This window comes from Eschrichtius robustus, chromosome 20, assembly GCF_028021215.1.
Source record: "Eschrichtius robustus isolate mEscRob2 chromosome 20, mEscRob2.pri, whole genome shotgun sequence".
In the NCBI taxonomy this organism is placed as follows: domain Eukaryota; kingdom Metazoa; phylum Chordata; class Mammalia; order Artiodactyla; family Eschrichtiidae; genus Eschrichtius; species Eschrichtius robustus.
In genome coordinates this window covers 43,653,702-43,670,143 of record NC_090843.1, presented here as the reverse complement: position 1 = coordinate 43,670,143, position 16,442 = coordinate 43,653,702, and the positions used below count along the sequence as shown (strand labels likewise).

The following is a 16,442-nucleotide window of genomic DNA, read 5'->3' as shown; positions in this document are numbered from 1 at the left end:
AGTCTATCCCCAGGTACAACTTGTCCAGATGCGAAATGGCAAATGACGGTTATGGTAGCAAGAATAACAAATGAAAGCTCCTTAGTTTATGTCTTCTGTGGGAATATTATATGATGCTTTGGAGGTAGGGCAAGGGAGACAGAGCACGGTGGGGAGGAGATGCACCTAGGGTTGTCAGTTATCCAGTGAAATCTATTATCTCATAAACAATGAGGGTATGTCATTTTTCTAATTATATATTGCCTGTGACTGTTCTTCTGGGAATGTGGAATAAAAGGAAAGTGAAACCAGAGATGTACAATGACTGACTGTTAGAAAACTTTAATAATTAATTAGAGAACATCTATGGTACCGCAGGGTCAGGGTGCAAGGAAGATCATTGATCCGTTTAATATATAACGTAGGTAAAGCCTGTTCCCTTTTATGTATTGTAACACTTCAGTTGTTGTTGCACTGATACAGGAGATGGCTCCTAATAAACAGAATAGCCAGTAATATATCGTGCTATTGCTTGATTACTCTGTGTGTGAAATTCAATGAATTCCTTTATATTTAAATGGAAACATTTATAAATTACAGGGAAAACTTACAGACTTCAGTAGAGGTTAAGAGTCACTCCCTCAATAAGAATAAGTAGGTACCTTTATCTTAAGGTAGTTAGGTGTGGTATTTTTGACCTGAGAGCCTTCTCCCTTTTTAAAAAATTATTTTTAAAAAGACCAGGGTTTAATTTTTGTCAGTTTGATAGTATGAAAGCATAACTTCTTAAATTTTGCAAATCTCTGATTACTACTATTTATGTGTGTTTGTTGGCCGTTGTATTTCCTCTTTTGTGAATTGCTTGTTCATTAGGAAATGCCTTAGACTATTTTGCTTTCGGATTATTTCTTTTTGAGCCTTTCTTCTTAAAAGGCAAATTTTATTTTCTATACTAAGAACCACATTCCCAAGCAGAATTTCTTCCTAAGATCCTGAGTGATTTCTGATCAGAAACAGAGTTTGGTAAAGAACCCTCTCTTACTGTATGGCTGCTATATAAATGCTGTTTTTAATAAGTACCAAAAATATATTGAAGTTTGTCCTTGGATGAGAGTTTATCACTGTTGGCCTTTGGGTGAACTTTGAGCCTGAGCTGTTTCATTCAAGGCAGCATGATGTCATTTAACTCACAAATTTCTCTGTTGCTAGAAAAAGGAATGTTGTTCCCCTAAATAACCTAAAGGACTGAATAATGCTGGCACAACATTATTCACCTCTCAGGTCTCCACTAAAGACTTCAGCATGGTAAGGGTTTTATTGTTCACAGAGGATTGGTGGGGATATGGTATGGAGTAGGGGAAAACAAAAGCTGTGTCTGGTCCTGAATCTGAAGAATATTTTATTCTACCGCCCACTCTGCTGTCAGTATGACCCAGCTCTCACTCACTTCTCCAAATAAAAACCTTTGGATCCATTTTTGTTTCTTCATATTAAAAGACTCTCTAAGTTTCTTTCTAGAGCTGTTTATTCAGCATATGAACATATTTTAGGCTTTGCAGTAGAAGCTGAAGCAGAGAGCTACATCTCACATAAAAAATGAGATACCATTTGGATCAACATTTCCCCCCTTATTTGAGAAGTAGATTTCCCTGATTCCAGTACTACCAAGATTCATTTCAGGGAGTAGAGCAGCTTTTTAGCATGTCCTGAAGTTGGGAGCATGGAGTTCGCTCCAGGAGAGCCTGTGCTTGATTAGCAGCTGTGTCCTCTGAAGCTAAGAGAATTTATTACTGGGAGTTCAGGAGATGCAGGGAAGACTAGAACAAGAACATAACAGAATCAAATAGATTTTCCCTTCATTGGGTTCATAAATAAGCACTGCTCATTGTTCAGCATTATGCTTTGTTGTCAGTTTATATAAAAAGGATGCTTATAACGTGTATGTGGTTAGTCTTTTAACTTTCATATGCATTTGTCAACTCTTTTTTCTTTCATTGTTTTAAGGACAAATGGTGCTGGGAGCAAATAATTATTCCTTTTATTCTTTCATCTTAATGGAATATCTAGATCCTGTGTGCCCTGTTATAAACTCTGTAGTTAGGAGATGTGATTTTTTCTGGAGTATCTAAACCATGCCCAATACACTGAGAAAAGTAATTACCTGCTCTAATATAAAGTGTATTCAATATATTAATGGTAAAAATGTATCTCTGTCTTTCAACTGGAATACTAGATTTGTTGTGGATGAACTCAGGCTATTGAGATCTAGCTGTTACTTTTTGGGGATTTTCGAAAGAATTTGATTCCTTGGAATTGAGGGTACACTGTTATTACTTCGGGTAAAACACCCTGAAATGTCAAGAGTTTTACATTTCTCCAGGACTAGTAATAACTCATTCTTGGAACCTTGATTCAAACCTACATATCCTAACCTTCAAATATTCCATTAACTAGTGTTAAAAAGGAGATTTCAGCATGTCACTTTAGATATCTGTTAGTACAATGTTTATAACTCTATTTAATTACTATATTTTATGTGGGTAATTTGTAAAAATTCTATACTCATTGATCCTCTTCCTGACTACTTAGGGATTTGAGATGTTATATTATGAATTGACATTTTCCATTTTCAAATTGAGAATTTTGTTCCATGGGATTCAGACGTAGGGGTATTATCAGAGGACCATTTAATCTTTCTGTTCATAATTTTACTTAGGTTGTTCTACTGACTTGGAAGTTTTTTGGGAGTTTTGATTAACAGGACTAATTTGCAAAGGTCAGTGCTGAAGCAGATTTGTTTTTGTTTGCTTTGCACATAAACACCTATAAAATATATAAATATATTCATAGGAATACACACATACATACACACACAGTCATATATCACTGTAAGACAGCAAAATACACTTAGTGATTTTTTTTTAGCTTTTATTTACTCACTAGAAGCATGATCTGCTTTCCTGAGAACACGATATAAACAAAGTCTAGCTCACAGTTACCTCATAACGATCTGCTCATCCTGCCCTTGGTTGTTGATCTATACTTAATCAAATGCCTGTGTGTACAGGCAGTACTTTTGAAGTTGTATTCTCTAAAGAAAATTGACAGTGTATCCTTTTTAGTTAGATGGATAGGCTTGTTCTAAATTACTGTACTAGAGGTAGGGATAGAACATGGCAGAGATTTTTATTTCAAAATTCCATATCCTTTTCCTAACCCAAGATTATTAACTATCTAAGAACAGTTGGTAAAAGTAAAAGATACTAACCCTGTTTCTTTAGCTAGAAGGTAGGTATATTGGTCCATTAAACTCAGACTTGCAATATATGTAACTTATTTTTTTTATAAATAAACTCTCTTAAGTCCTCTTTTGTGCCTCCATCCTAACAAGTACAGAAAAATTAATCTCATCAACTATAACCTTTTTTTAAACAATAGCTGGTATTTATTTATTTATTTGGCCACATGAAATGTGGGATCTTAGTTCCCTGACCAGGGATCATTTTATCTTTATTTTCACCACTGAGATGTCCCAGTTCCCTGCCGGATCATGGGCTATCGGTTCATGTAGATCTCTGCAACATCCATCCTTGTTTCAAAGGCTTTTCAAAGTCTGCCAGTTCCCTGGACCTTGTCCATATTGCTCTTGGACACATAGTAAATAGTCATCATCCCATCCAGAGGGGACTTAGAGAGGTTGTCACAGGCTCAGCTGTGCAGACCCACTATGTGCACAGCTTCTTTACTGTTGCACGTGTGGAATCTCCTGCTACTTCCTTGAACTCTACCCTAGAATGAAAATAGGATTTTTCACAGCTGTTCATCCCAAAAACCCCTTCTGAATTCTGTCATTTCATACCCTTCCTTGGGAACCCTCTTTTTCCCCCTTTCTGCTTATGGTACTCTCACTCCAATCTCAAAATATCTTTCCTAATAATTAGCTGCTTGGAGAGCATGGAAACTTTGCTCTTAACTATCATTCTTTCAATCTCTTTTTCTTATCCCAGGGTCAAGTTTTTGAATTCTTTTTTTCTCTGTGACCAGGTATATCATTGCTTCCCTGAGACAGTAAACATGGAATGTTCTTCCTACCTGGATTGGAGAAATTTTTTAAATGTAAAGAAATATGAGAGAGAGGGAAGGACATTTATTTTATGTTGAAAAATATTATTCCACCACACTTGTATTTTTATATTGTGAATCTTCTGAATGCTTCAAAGCATTCTTAATTAGAATACTGTTTTTTAGTGAACATAAGGTATGGAAACTCTTCTTACAATCTCAATTTAGAAATTCAGGATTCAGACTTAATTTTTCATAGATATACATTTGGTATTTTTACCACTTCCTTTGGGAAACAGAGAATGGCTGGGAAGAAGAGGAGGAGGAGGAAGAGATTTCTTCTTTTTTTCTTAAGAAACTTTTCACTGTGGGAAATTTGAAACATACACACAATCAAAAAACAATAGTATAGGGCTTCCCTGGTGGCACAGTGGTTGAGAGTCTGCCTGCCAATGCAGGGGACACGGGTTCGGGCCCTGGTCTGGGAGGATCCCGCGTGCCGCGGAGCGACTGGGCCCGTGAGCCACAATTACTGAGCCTGCGCGTCTGGAGCCTGTGCTCCGCAACAAGAGAGGCTGCCATAGTGAGAGGCCCGCGCACCGCGATGAAGAGTGGCCCCAGCTTGCCGCAACTGGGGAGGGCCCTCGCACAGAAACGGAGACCCAACACAGCCATAAATAAATAAATTAATTAATTAATTAATTAAAAAAAAAAAAAAAAAAAAAAAAAAAAAAAACAATAGTATAATGACTCTCCATGTACTTGTCCTTCACCTTCAACAATAATCAACTCATAACTAACCTTTTTTCACCTATAATCCTACTCCTCACCATTCTCTGCCATTGGATTTTTTTAAAATTTCTTAATTTATTTATTTATTTTTGGCTGTGCTGGGTCTTCGTTGCTGCACGCAGGCTTTCTCTAGTTGTGGCGAGCAGGGGCTACTCTTCATTGCAGTGCACTGCCTTCTCATTGCGGTGGCTTCTCTTGTTGCGGAGCACGGGCTCTAGGCGCACAGGCTTCAGTAGTTGTGGCTCACAGGCTCTAGAGAGCAGGCTCAGTAGTTGTGGCGCACGGGCTTAGTTGCTCCGCGGCATGTGAGATCTTCCTGGACCAGGGCTTGAACCCTTGTCCCCTGCATTGGCAGGCAGATTCTTAACCACTGTGCCACCAGGGAAGCCCCATTGGATTATTCTTAAGTTTATCCCCCCTCCCACCCCACCCCTTGCCTTTTTCTTTTTTTTGGCTGTGCCTTGCAGCTTGCAGGGTCTTAGCTGCCCCACCAGGGATTGAACCCAGGCCCTCGGCAGTGAAAGCGTGGAGTCCTAACCACTGGACCGCCAGGGAATTCCCAAGTTTTCCCCATTTTGATGATGGATGAATAAGTGTCCTACCATTCTGGTATCATTACTTATTCCAGAATGCAAAACTCCATTTATTCACCTAACACTTACGGAATGCTTATTCTGCAACAGGTAGTAGCCTAGGCTCAGCATATGTAGAGTACCTTATAAACTCTTGGAAAAAATTCACATTAGGTACTAGTTAGTAACACAAGGGTATAATTTCTCACTTCTTCTTAAGTTTTTCCAATATCTTTCTGTCTACCCTAGCTTTATTTTTTAAAAAAAGAAAAAAGAAAAAAAAAAAGCCCTAAACCATCTGGTGATCCCTGCCCGCTTTGCCTTCCTGACTCATCTAACACTCCCAACTTGCCTCATCACACGCAGACACACTGGCCTCCTGACATTACTGAAACATTTCCTTCATGTTCCCACTTCAAAATGTTTGTAATTGATAGTCTCTCTGTAACACTTTCCCCTCAGATATCTGCATGGCCTATTCCCTCACCTCTTTAAAATCTTCTCTCACCTCAACTGCGTTCCAAAGTGTATCCTGACCTCTAGATATTTGTCCGTAGTTGCCTTCTTGACTGGTATTTAGGGAGTGGGGTTTTGAGGCATACTCTTGCTCTGTTGTGTATTAAGAATTTAATATCAAATTTATTTATTAAAAAGAATACAAATGTTTGGGGAACAACTCAGCCTTTGCAAACATAAATTTACTTATCATCTTTGCAATATACACCAAAATTATTTAAAAGGATGCTTAAATATTAGTTGATTATTATGGTATTCTTTTCTTCATGATATTCAAAATCCTAAGAAATTAGGTGTTATGCTTTGGTGATCACTTGTGTTTTGTGCCAGATGCCAGCATGCCTCTCAGCTGTAGAACTATGAATCTGAAGAACCAATAGCTAATAGTTTTAACCACTGCAAATCTTGTATTTTAATACTATTTATCTCCCTCTGATGAGTAATTGACTGGTATCATTTCTCCTCTCCCAGATAGTTAAGATAAGGTTTTTGTGAGTACGTCTTCTTTAAAATCTTGTCCTATGTTCTGCTCTGTCTACTTCACTAACATCTGTTTCACTGAGATTTAGTTCTTCAAAATACCTTGTTCTGGCAAGAGTGCTGTGAGATTAGCATTCTCAGTCACTGCTCATGGAAGTGTAACTCTTTCTGGGAATATGCATTAAGAAATTTAGACATGTTCATATCCTTTGATTTCATTTTTAGGAATGTAGCCTAAGGCAGATGCACATACTGAAGTGTATATACCTATCTCTGGGTGGTAGAAATAATGAGATTATTTTCTTTTTCTCATTCTTTTCTGTTTCTTCTAGGTTTCTTTAATACTCACCAACTTTCCGTCCTCTTCTGTTCTCTTCCTTTTCTTTTCTCTATTTCCCCTCGGTACTTTATTGCTTTACTTAGTATTAAAATGTATACAGAGGGAGAGAATATATGGGAAATCTCTATCTTCTCATCCATTTTGTTTTGAACCTAAAATTGTTCTTAAAAATGAAGTCTATTTTATAATAAAAATAAGCAAATAAATAGTATGGGACTTTAGGGACTTTCCTGGGTGGCACAGTGGTTGGGAGTCCGCCTGCCAGTGCAGGGGACGTGGGTTCGAGCCCCGGTCTGGGAAGATCCCACATGCCGCGGAGCTGCTGGGCCAGTGTGCCACAGGTACTGAGCCTGCGCTCTGGAGCCCATGAGCCACAACTACTGAGCCCTAGCGCCGCAGCTACTGAAGCCTGCGTGCCCTAGAGCCCATGCTCTGCAACAAGAGAGGCCACCGCAATGAGAAGCCCGCACACCGTGGCGAGGAGTGGTCCCTGAACGCCACAGCTAGAGAGAGCCCGCGGTCAGCAACAAAGACCCCAACGCAGCCAAAAATAAATAAATTAAGTTAAATTAAAAAAAAAATAGTATGGGACTTTAAATAAGTTTCTGTTGGGATGGTATTTGGTTCATTAGGAACTCAATAAATGTTTGCCGAATCATTTTATTGCTTTGACTAAGCAAACGTTCTTCTTTGTATGAGAAAGCAGCCTCTTTGTGTTTTAAAGCCTATATCCTACCACCTAAGAATCAGAGAAACTACTGAAGTATCCAGAAAAAATGAAACATTTCTTTGGATAAATGAAATGTTTTAGGAACTAAAAGTGTTCTAAAATTAAAAATATTTTAATGCCTTCCCTTTATATGAACTATTAAATAGACTCTTAAAGAATCTTATTTGAGATTTGTTTTAAAAACCCCTTCCTGAACTATAGGAACTGCATTAAATTAATTTCATTGTTAGATGGAGAGGACTGAAGTGTCCTAAAGGCTAGGAGTTACATTGGTGCGTGGGCAATGGAGTTGTCACTGTCCCTTAATGTACTTGTGCTGTTAAGATGCAATTAGTTGTGTATTTCTTTAACAGTGATATACGTAATGACTAAATTCCTGCAGATGTTTTTTAAAGTGTACTCTTATTTGGAGATTTTTCTTACTCCTCAGAAATTCAGTCTTTCTTGTTCGTTAATTATTTGAATTGTGCATTGAATGTCTTATTTTAGCTGATAAATTACCACAGTGTTCAGGATGGTTATGCCCACATTCATTTTTTTCACTGCATGGATGAAAGTTGTTTAAATACGTTTTCTTTCTCCTGCAGTGCTTCCCCCTGGAAGTCCTGGGCCCATTACTCGGCATGGGTCCTATGACAGTTTAGCTTCTGACCATAGTGGGCAGGAAGATGAAGAGTGGCTGTCTCAGGTAAGACTCTGAAACACCGGGTCTATTAAAGTGACAGAAAGCAGAGATCCATTAGCTCTTTTTTTCTTGAATTTTAAAAAATTATTTTCCTAAGAGGAAAATGGGCAGAATTGGGATTTTTTAAGGATCCCCAAGAATTAATCAATTGTCTTTCCGTATTAAGAATTTCTCATAAATACTGCTGCAGGGATACATATACATATATTTTATACACACACATATGCATATATATATGTGTGTGTGTACATTAGCTTTCACACAGAGAGCATAAAATATGCTATCTTTCAAACAATCCATTCGTATCCCCCAGGACCTTGGATTTCAGATGGACTGTCTGGATTAAAATAAGAATTGGCCTTGTTAAAACAGTGAAGCCATTCAGCAATCTTTGGGCTTTTCTTTTGTGGAGGCAACAGTTTCTGAAGATTGGGCCCATACTTTGATTAGGAAAGTTAGGCAGTCTAATCTACACAAGTGCCTGCCTGGCTTTCCTTTCCTAAGCTCCTGTAATGCCGCTTCTAGCGGTCTCGAAACCAGTCCTGTAACAGCTTCGACTGACCCTTCCTCTCACTGCTAGGTGAAGCTGTCTTCATCTCAAGGGCTTTGAAATAAAAGATGCTCAGGCAGATTTCAAAATGATGAGATTACAAGTGACTTCATTACAAATGCTGTTATGTCTGTCTCAAGTCTGACATCATTTGGTGAAGTTAATGACTGGTCTCAGATTACCAATCCAGCGGCTTTTCATCAGACAGGTGCCTCAGTGGAGGCCGGGTGCAGTTTCATTGCTTTCTCAGGGAAGGGAGCCCGAAAAACTAAAGGGAATCTGGGAACTGGAGAATCAAATTGTTTCTAGGTGACATACATTTCATCACACCAAAAATACTCCCAGGAAGCTCCTTGAAGGAGCTTGATGCATATGGAGATACGTCCTTTCTTGAGGATACCACGATAAAGTAAAAAAAAAAAAAAAAAAAAAGAATGCTGGCAAAGAAACCACTGTCCTTCACTTCAACTTTTCAGTTAGAAAAAGGGGTAATGTGTGCTGTCGGTGTGAAAGTATCTACAATATGTTTGTACCACATACAACAGGAGAGTGAGCAGGAACATCTGGCCATTGCCTCAGTGAAATTCCACAGGCATCTGTTTACCTCTCGGCTCTGTGACACTGATGGTTTTGAGCTTAAAATACACAGAATGCTTTATCTGTGGCCTCATTTACATTGCTGAATACAACTCCTTGAATGAGAAATCACTGTCCTAAATCTGAGTAGTTTTCTCCCTGTGATTAGTGGGAATGTGAATATTGTTCCAAGACCGTGATGCTTTTGCCCTTTAGGACTTATAAACACAGAGCTGCACTCCGTGAACCTTTTCAGTTACATTTTGTTAAGAATTAATCACTGCAATCAGAGAAATGTGATTAAATATAAAAGAACTCAGGGCAAAACTAAGGCACATGGCTAGTCAGTTCCATAAAGTATGTATACAGACGTGGATGTAGCAATTACAAGACATTGAGAAATAGTGTTTTACCAAAGGTTTGCATATTTAATCTCTTATTCAAGTTGCTCATTTGTAAAATCACATGTTTATTTTTAGGTTTTACCCTGTGTCCTACTCTCTGCATTGTCTAATATTGGCAACATTCAGTACCCCCTCCATAGAGCATGAAATTCATAAAGCATTTTGGTATTACTGTTTTGCAGCATTTAAAATACCTATGTGAATGTTCATGGTAGTTGAGAAAACAATCTAATTAAGAAATGGTATTTTGAAGACAAATCTAGTTTGAGGGAAAATATATAGTCCTCTCTTCCATTAAAAGTGAATTTTGGAGGATTTTGAGGGCAGTAAAGTAAATATTATAGTGTTTAATTGTGGAAAGAAACTGGCTTTGGGTATTAAATTATTTCAGACCTTTTCTTTTCCTTGGATAGTTCAAGAACAACTTCACATTTGTCATGAGCTTGGTCCTCAATGAAGGAATTACTTTTAATCTGTGGATTGATAGGTGTAGTATTCACTGCATGCCCACAAAGTGGTAAGTACTGTCTAGAATGAGTGAAAAACGTAGTCCCTAGGGAGCCAGTGCTCAGTATATGAGGCAGGCAACTGATACTTTTATTGTCATGTGATTTTTGTGTTATATTTGTGGGGTGCATGTGTGTGTGTATGTATATTTGTGTTTACATATACACACATATATTTACACATACACAAAATGAGTTTCTGGTATTGATATATTTTGGTGAGAACCCGTAGAGGGATGTAGTGAATGTCTCTATAGGTTGCTATTGTCATCACCTTTTTTTTTTTTTTTTTAATTTATTTATTTATTATTACTTTTTGGCTGCGCCTGGTCTTAGTTGCAGCACATGGGATCTTTTGTTACAGTGTGCAGGCTCCAGAGCGCGTGGGCTCTGTAGTTGCGGCACACAGGCTCTCCAGTTGTGGCACGCGGGCTTAGTTGCCCTGCGGCATGTGGGATCTTAGTTCTCCGACCAGGGATTGAACCAGTGTCCCCTGTATTGCAAGACGGATTCTTAACCACTGGACCACCAGGGAAGTCTCTGTCATCACCTTTTGATTGTAGATGCCCTGTCCCTCTTCCACTTGGTTAAGATGGGCTTCTTGGAGAATGTGAGTGTTCAGAGATGAGATTGGGGTGGGGGGGTGGATCATGAAAGGCTCTCAAAGGGAGAGCCTAATACATTTCAATCATGATTCCTAATCTGTTCCAGGTAGAAATTGTAACGCACACCGGACCCCACAGACGTCTGTGGATGGGTCCACAGTTCCAGTTCAAAACCATCCATCCCTCAGGCCAAACCACAGTCATATCATCCAGTTCATCTGTGTTGCAGTCTCATGGTCCAAGTGATACTCCACAGCCCCTTTCGGATTTTGATACAGATGATCTTGATCTCAACAGTCTCAGGTAAGAAATAAGAACTAGAGAGTGATTTGAACACATTAATATGTTCATTTGTAGTTAACATCTTAGATAATATTTGCATTTCCCCTTTTGACGCTTATCAACGTTGCAGAATACATACAGTGTAACTTGTGGTTCATTATTATCACTGGGGATCTTATGTGAGATCTCATCACATCCAATAAATATTTGTGTTCTGGATGGTACTTCCCTAAGTCTAATATTCATTGCACTTTTTAAAGCCATCTTATTTTATGATGCCTCTCTCATATTTCTAATATCTATCTCTTTATCTGTCTCGCTATATTTTCATCATATATATTCTCGATCCTCACTTGTAAGAATCACAGTAGTTTACAGAGTATGCTTTTTATTATTAGCATTTTTTTTTAATGTAATTGAGAACTTTTTGACTTTTGTGCTCTTCTGTTTGCTTAGCAGTTTAATTTGTTACACCAGGACTTGACACATTAGGATACAACAGACAGTGAAGGGCTTAGTCTAATGCAATATAATCTCCCTTTCCTTGTGTTCTTTTTAAAAAAAGTTCTACAGTGTATTTTTATTTGAATCTAAAATAGCCCTCTGACCTTTTTCTTGCATCTCTTTTTTAAAAATTGTGGAAAAATGTGTCCCATTCCTATGTTGGAAATATGTTTTTATTCTACTTCTTTGTCAACATTAATAACAGATCTTTATAACAATGCAAAAGCTGTTGCAGAGGTGGATTAGGCCTAGATGTTTCTTCTTTAAGAATAACTCATATAATGAAACATGTCTCCTGTAATACCTTTCTAAGTATTTTAGTTTGTTATTTTAGTTTTCTTTGTATTTTATTTCTTCCATACATTTTTGCTTTTTTTGGTTCAGTATATTTTCTTCAGCTTTCTAGAAGTGGCACTTCTCCCTAAGATGTGAGGCAATAGTGACAATACAGTGGGTGCTAGACCATTTTTCATAGGTACTAATTATAAAATATGATCCAGTTTCACAAAGTCGAGTCAGTCCTCAGCTTAGTGATTCAGTGCGTATTCAAATTTCTTATAGGTTATTTTGTTACTTAAATGTTAATAAAATAGGCCCATGAAACTATGTTTATTCTCTTTGCTAAAGTATTCTCGAGATTCTCCCCCCACCTTTTTTTCTTTCTGATGATTGTCACCCGCTACTCTGATAAGACCCTGTCCCTTTTCTTTGGAGGACATCCCCGGCTCCTGTATACACAGCTCTGTTCCTTTGGGTTGTTTGTTTGTTTGTTTGTTTTTAAAGTTTTTTTTTTTTTGATGTGGACCATTTTTAAAGTCTTTATTGAATTTATTACAATATTGCTTCTGTTTTATGTTTTGGTTTTTTTGGCCACGAGGCATGTGGGATCTTAGCTCCCCGACCAGGAATCGAACCCGCAACCCCCTGCACTGGAAGGTGAAGTCCTAACCACTGGACCGCCAGGGAAGTCCCCTGTTCCTTTGTTTTTGACCTACTCTAGCTTTCTTAGTTACCCCTTACTTCGGATACAGTTCTTCATCTAAAAGCTCTCTAACTTGCTTCTTCAGACAGAGCTTTATTCCTGAAATCCTTCCAGAATTTTCCTCAGGGACTTTTCTTTTTCTTATACTAAAGAGCTCCTGGTATTTAAATTGTTTGTGTCCTTTTTGTTGGGAACATATAAATATTAGAAACCTTTATGGTAGTCCCAGGTTTATAATTTTATTTTTATTTCACTTGTAGTTTATATTTAAACATTTGAGCATATAGGCCCTTGGTTATGACCTTAACCCCATTAGAACACAGTTTTGATGGAAAATTCAGATTTACCTCACATCATTTCAATTACGTGTCCTGTTTAGTACCATTTCCTGCCCAGCATCCAATTAGAAATCCCACTTTTTATATTCTCCTCACTCCTGTCCACTATCACTATATCCCAGCTCCTCACCTCTGGTTCTACATTTCTTTAGGCTTATGCACAATGGCAGTATGGCTGTTGACTTTACCTTCTTCTTTATTTACTTATTTATTTTTAAAATTAATTTATTTATTTTTATTAATTTATTTTTGGCTGCGTTGGGTCTTCCTTGCTGCGCACGGGCTTTCTCTAGTTGCGGTGAGCGGGGGCTACTCTTCGTTGTGGTGGCTTCTCTTGTTGCGGAGCACAGGCTCTCAGTGCGTGGGCTTCAGTAGTTGTGGCACATGGGCTCAGTAGTTGTGGCTCGTGGGCTCTAGAGCACAGCCTCTGTAGTTGTGGTGCACGGGCTCAGTAGGTGTGGCGCACGGGCTTAGTTGCTCCACGGCATGTGGGATCTTCCCTGACCAGGGCTCGAACCCGTGTCCCCTGCATTGGCAGGCGGGTTCTTAACCATTGAGCCACCAGGGAAGCCGCCCCCTACCTTCTCCTTTAAATTGTGAAGACTTGTTTAGATTTTTTGGCTCAACTGACCCTTTACACCTGGTACCTTGTCCTATACCTCATATTGCTAAGAATTACTTGATGCTGTGGTAGTCTGCCTCCCTGTATCCTAACCAAAATGGCAACAGTCAGGTGTATTGGTGGCTGTCATATCTATAGCAGGCATGGCTGTTAGGCATGGCTAACCTAATACCAGCTCCTTATTTGGAATAGGGATTTAACTCGTAAAAAAGGTCAATGAAATATTTATTAATAGACCTGAGAAATAGATAATGTAAAAGAAAGTGAAATATAAAACCTAGTTTTCCATTCAAGATTAGCTCCTAAGAAATCAATTTCATTTTATTTTATCATTTTATTTTTTCATCTAGTTAATTAATACATCCATCAACTGATCTATTTTATATATGTATGTTGTGAATTTTCTGTGTGTGGGAACATTTAACTTCTACTCTTTTAGCAAACTTCAGTTATATAATATAGTTTTATCAACCATAGTCACCATGTGATACATTAGATCTTCATACTTTAACCATATTATTTTAATTGATATATAATTCACATAACATAAAATTCACTGTACAATTAATTCAGTGGCTTTATTACATTCACTATGTTGTGCTATATCCCCCAGTCTAATTCTAGGACATTTCCATCACCCCCACCAGTTTTTTTTTGGTCTTTATTTTATTATTATTATGGAAAATTTTCAAGCATATATAAAAATATGTAAAGTTAAAGAGAATAATAGAATTAACCCCTGTGTATCCGTTGCCCAGCTTCAACACATCAATTCATGGCCAATCTTCTTTCATCTATAGCCCAGTCCACACCCCACCCACAACTCTGGATGATTCAGAAACTCCAATGCTATAAAGTGAATTAATAATAGGAAAATTATTAGGCCATATAAATTATTTAGACCGGGAAGGAGCTTTGATTTGCATGCACTGAGCATGTCTAACAGGCTAGCTTCTTGTTTCTTATAAGACCCAGAAAACATCTCTTCTAGAAACTTCAAATAAACTCTTCCTCTTTTCTCACTGGCCCACATTTGCTTAGGCCTGCCCATCCCTGAGCTAATTAATCTCACCATGAGATGATGGGATTATCATGACTGGCTTGGGAAAATGAGCTGGGGCAGAAGGCATACCGGTTAGGGCACCATTATCGTCCACTACAGCAGTGATCATCAACATTTCCAACTTCCAGTACTAGATCAAATGCATCATTTTTCATCCCCCCGCCCTGCCCCATTTCTTTCTTTCATACAACAAATGCATATACATTCGAGCTGTGCTTTCAGTAAGGACTCTTTTGGGACTTCCCTGGTGGCGCAGTGGTTAAGAATCCGCCTGTCAATTCCCACATGCTGCGGAGCAACCAAGCCCATGTGCCACAACTACTGAGCCTGTGCTCTAGAGCCCGCGAGCCACAACTACTGAAGCCCACGCGCCTAGAGCCCATGCTCCGCAACAAGAGAAGCCACCGCAATGAGAAGCCTGCACACCGCAACGAAGAGGAGCCCCCACTCTCTGCAACTAGGGAAAGCCCCCGCACAGCAACGAAGACCCAGTGCAGCCAAAAATAAATAAATAAATTTATTAAAAAAACAAACAAAAATACCTCTTCACAAAGATTAACTCAATGGATCACGGACCTAAATGTAAAAAGCAAAATTATTTTTAAAAAAAAGGACTCTTTTTCTGTAGTCCATAATTGGTATGTCAGCCTTCTATAATCTGTCCCATGGTGCTAATCGATTCTTATCTTCCACCAGTATCCACTATAAACCCTATGCTTAAGCCAAATCATGCTCTTCAAGATGCCCTGCATTTATCATGCCTGGTCACAATTCCAAGGGTTCACTTGTTCTAGTTCTGTGTTTAAAGGGCACTTCTTGCCCCTTTGCATATATACACATCCTAATACTGTATACAGGTCCAATTTCTGTTATAGCTCCATAAAATCATCTCGATCTGCTGTGGACCATACATTCCTCCCCCCATTTCTTCATTCTGAGCTTTAATTACCTATTTCATTCATTTTCACACTCCAGTTTTCTTTTGCATCAGTCCTGAATGTCCACATGCTATACTGTATATCTGCACACAGACTTTGTATTTCGTGTTTTGTTTCTGCTTGTTCCTAGAATAATACTGACACATGATTAATATTCAGCAAATACTTACTGAATGAACGAGTCGCCAAAAATGCATGCTTATATTGTTATAACAAGTCTTTATTCCTTTAAGTTGCCTGGGCCTCTCGGATCTTTTAGCCATACAGAAATTTTTGTGTGAATAGTATTAATCTAATACAACTGGAAATAGACTCTTGGCATTTATAGATTTGCCATTCCCAAGCAACTTGAAATTGTATGTAGTAAATTGCAAGTTTGCTGAGACTCTAATTGATTCTTCAATGCTAATTGATAATTTTATGGAGGTAACTCAGTTAGGTGGTAGTAATCCTAGCTAACCCCCTGGCAGCCACATCCCAACACAGCTTTGTTATCCTATGCTTGTTGTCATATATAAAGTAACTTTCATTAAGGATTTTAAGGGAGTGACTCAAAATTTGTATCTATTAATGCTGTCTTTTAAGGAAGGCATGGTTCTATTCATGAATTTTAAGATTCTCAAAACTCTTCATCTCCTTTGCAAATGCCAAAGTTTTCAGTATGATGTGTTTTGTGTCCTCTCCCATGCTGCCTAATTTATCCCTTTAAATTAATTTCAGTTTTTCAGTCCCTTGCTTAAAATCTATTGAAAACATACAAAGAGAAGAAGAGGTCTAGAGTGTAGAGAATGCTGTGCTTTAGCCTTCTGCGAGAATAAGGGACTGCAGCTCCCCTGTTTGCCTTGTTTTAGAATGAATGGTTCTTTAATGGATTGGGCTATTCCAGCATTCCTGATTTAAGATCTGTTGTCGCCAG

At 38.3% G+C, this 16,442-nt stretch overlaps 1 protein-coding gene across 3 annotated transcripts in view; it reads left to right on the top strand.

Moving 5' to 3' along the window:
- BCAS3 (BCAS3 microtubule associated cell migration factor) overlaps window positions 1-16,442 on the top strand; it is a 568,366-nt gene that overhangs the window by 271,413 nt on the left and 280,511 nt on the right. For all 3 annotated transcript variants that reach the window (XM_068530786.1, XM_068530787.1, XM_068530788.1), the window contains exons 20-21: window positions 8,059-8,159; window positions 10,904-11,100. In XM_068530786.1, coding sequence (XP_068386887.1) covers window positions 8,059-8,159; window positions 10,904-11,100 — 298 coding nt within the window. The remainder of the gene's footprint in view (window positions 1-8,058; window positions 8,160-10,903; window positions 11,101-16,442) is intronic.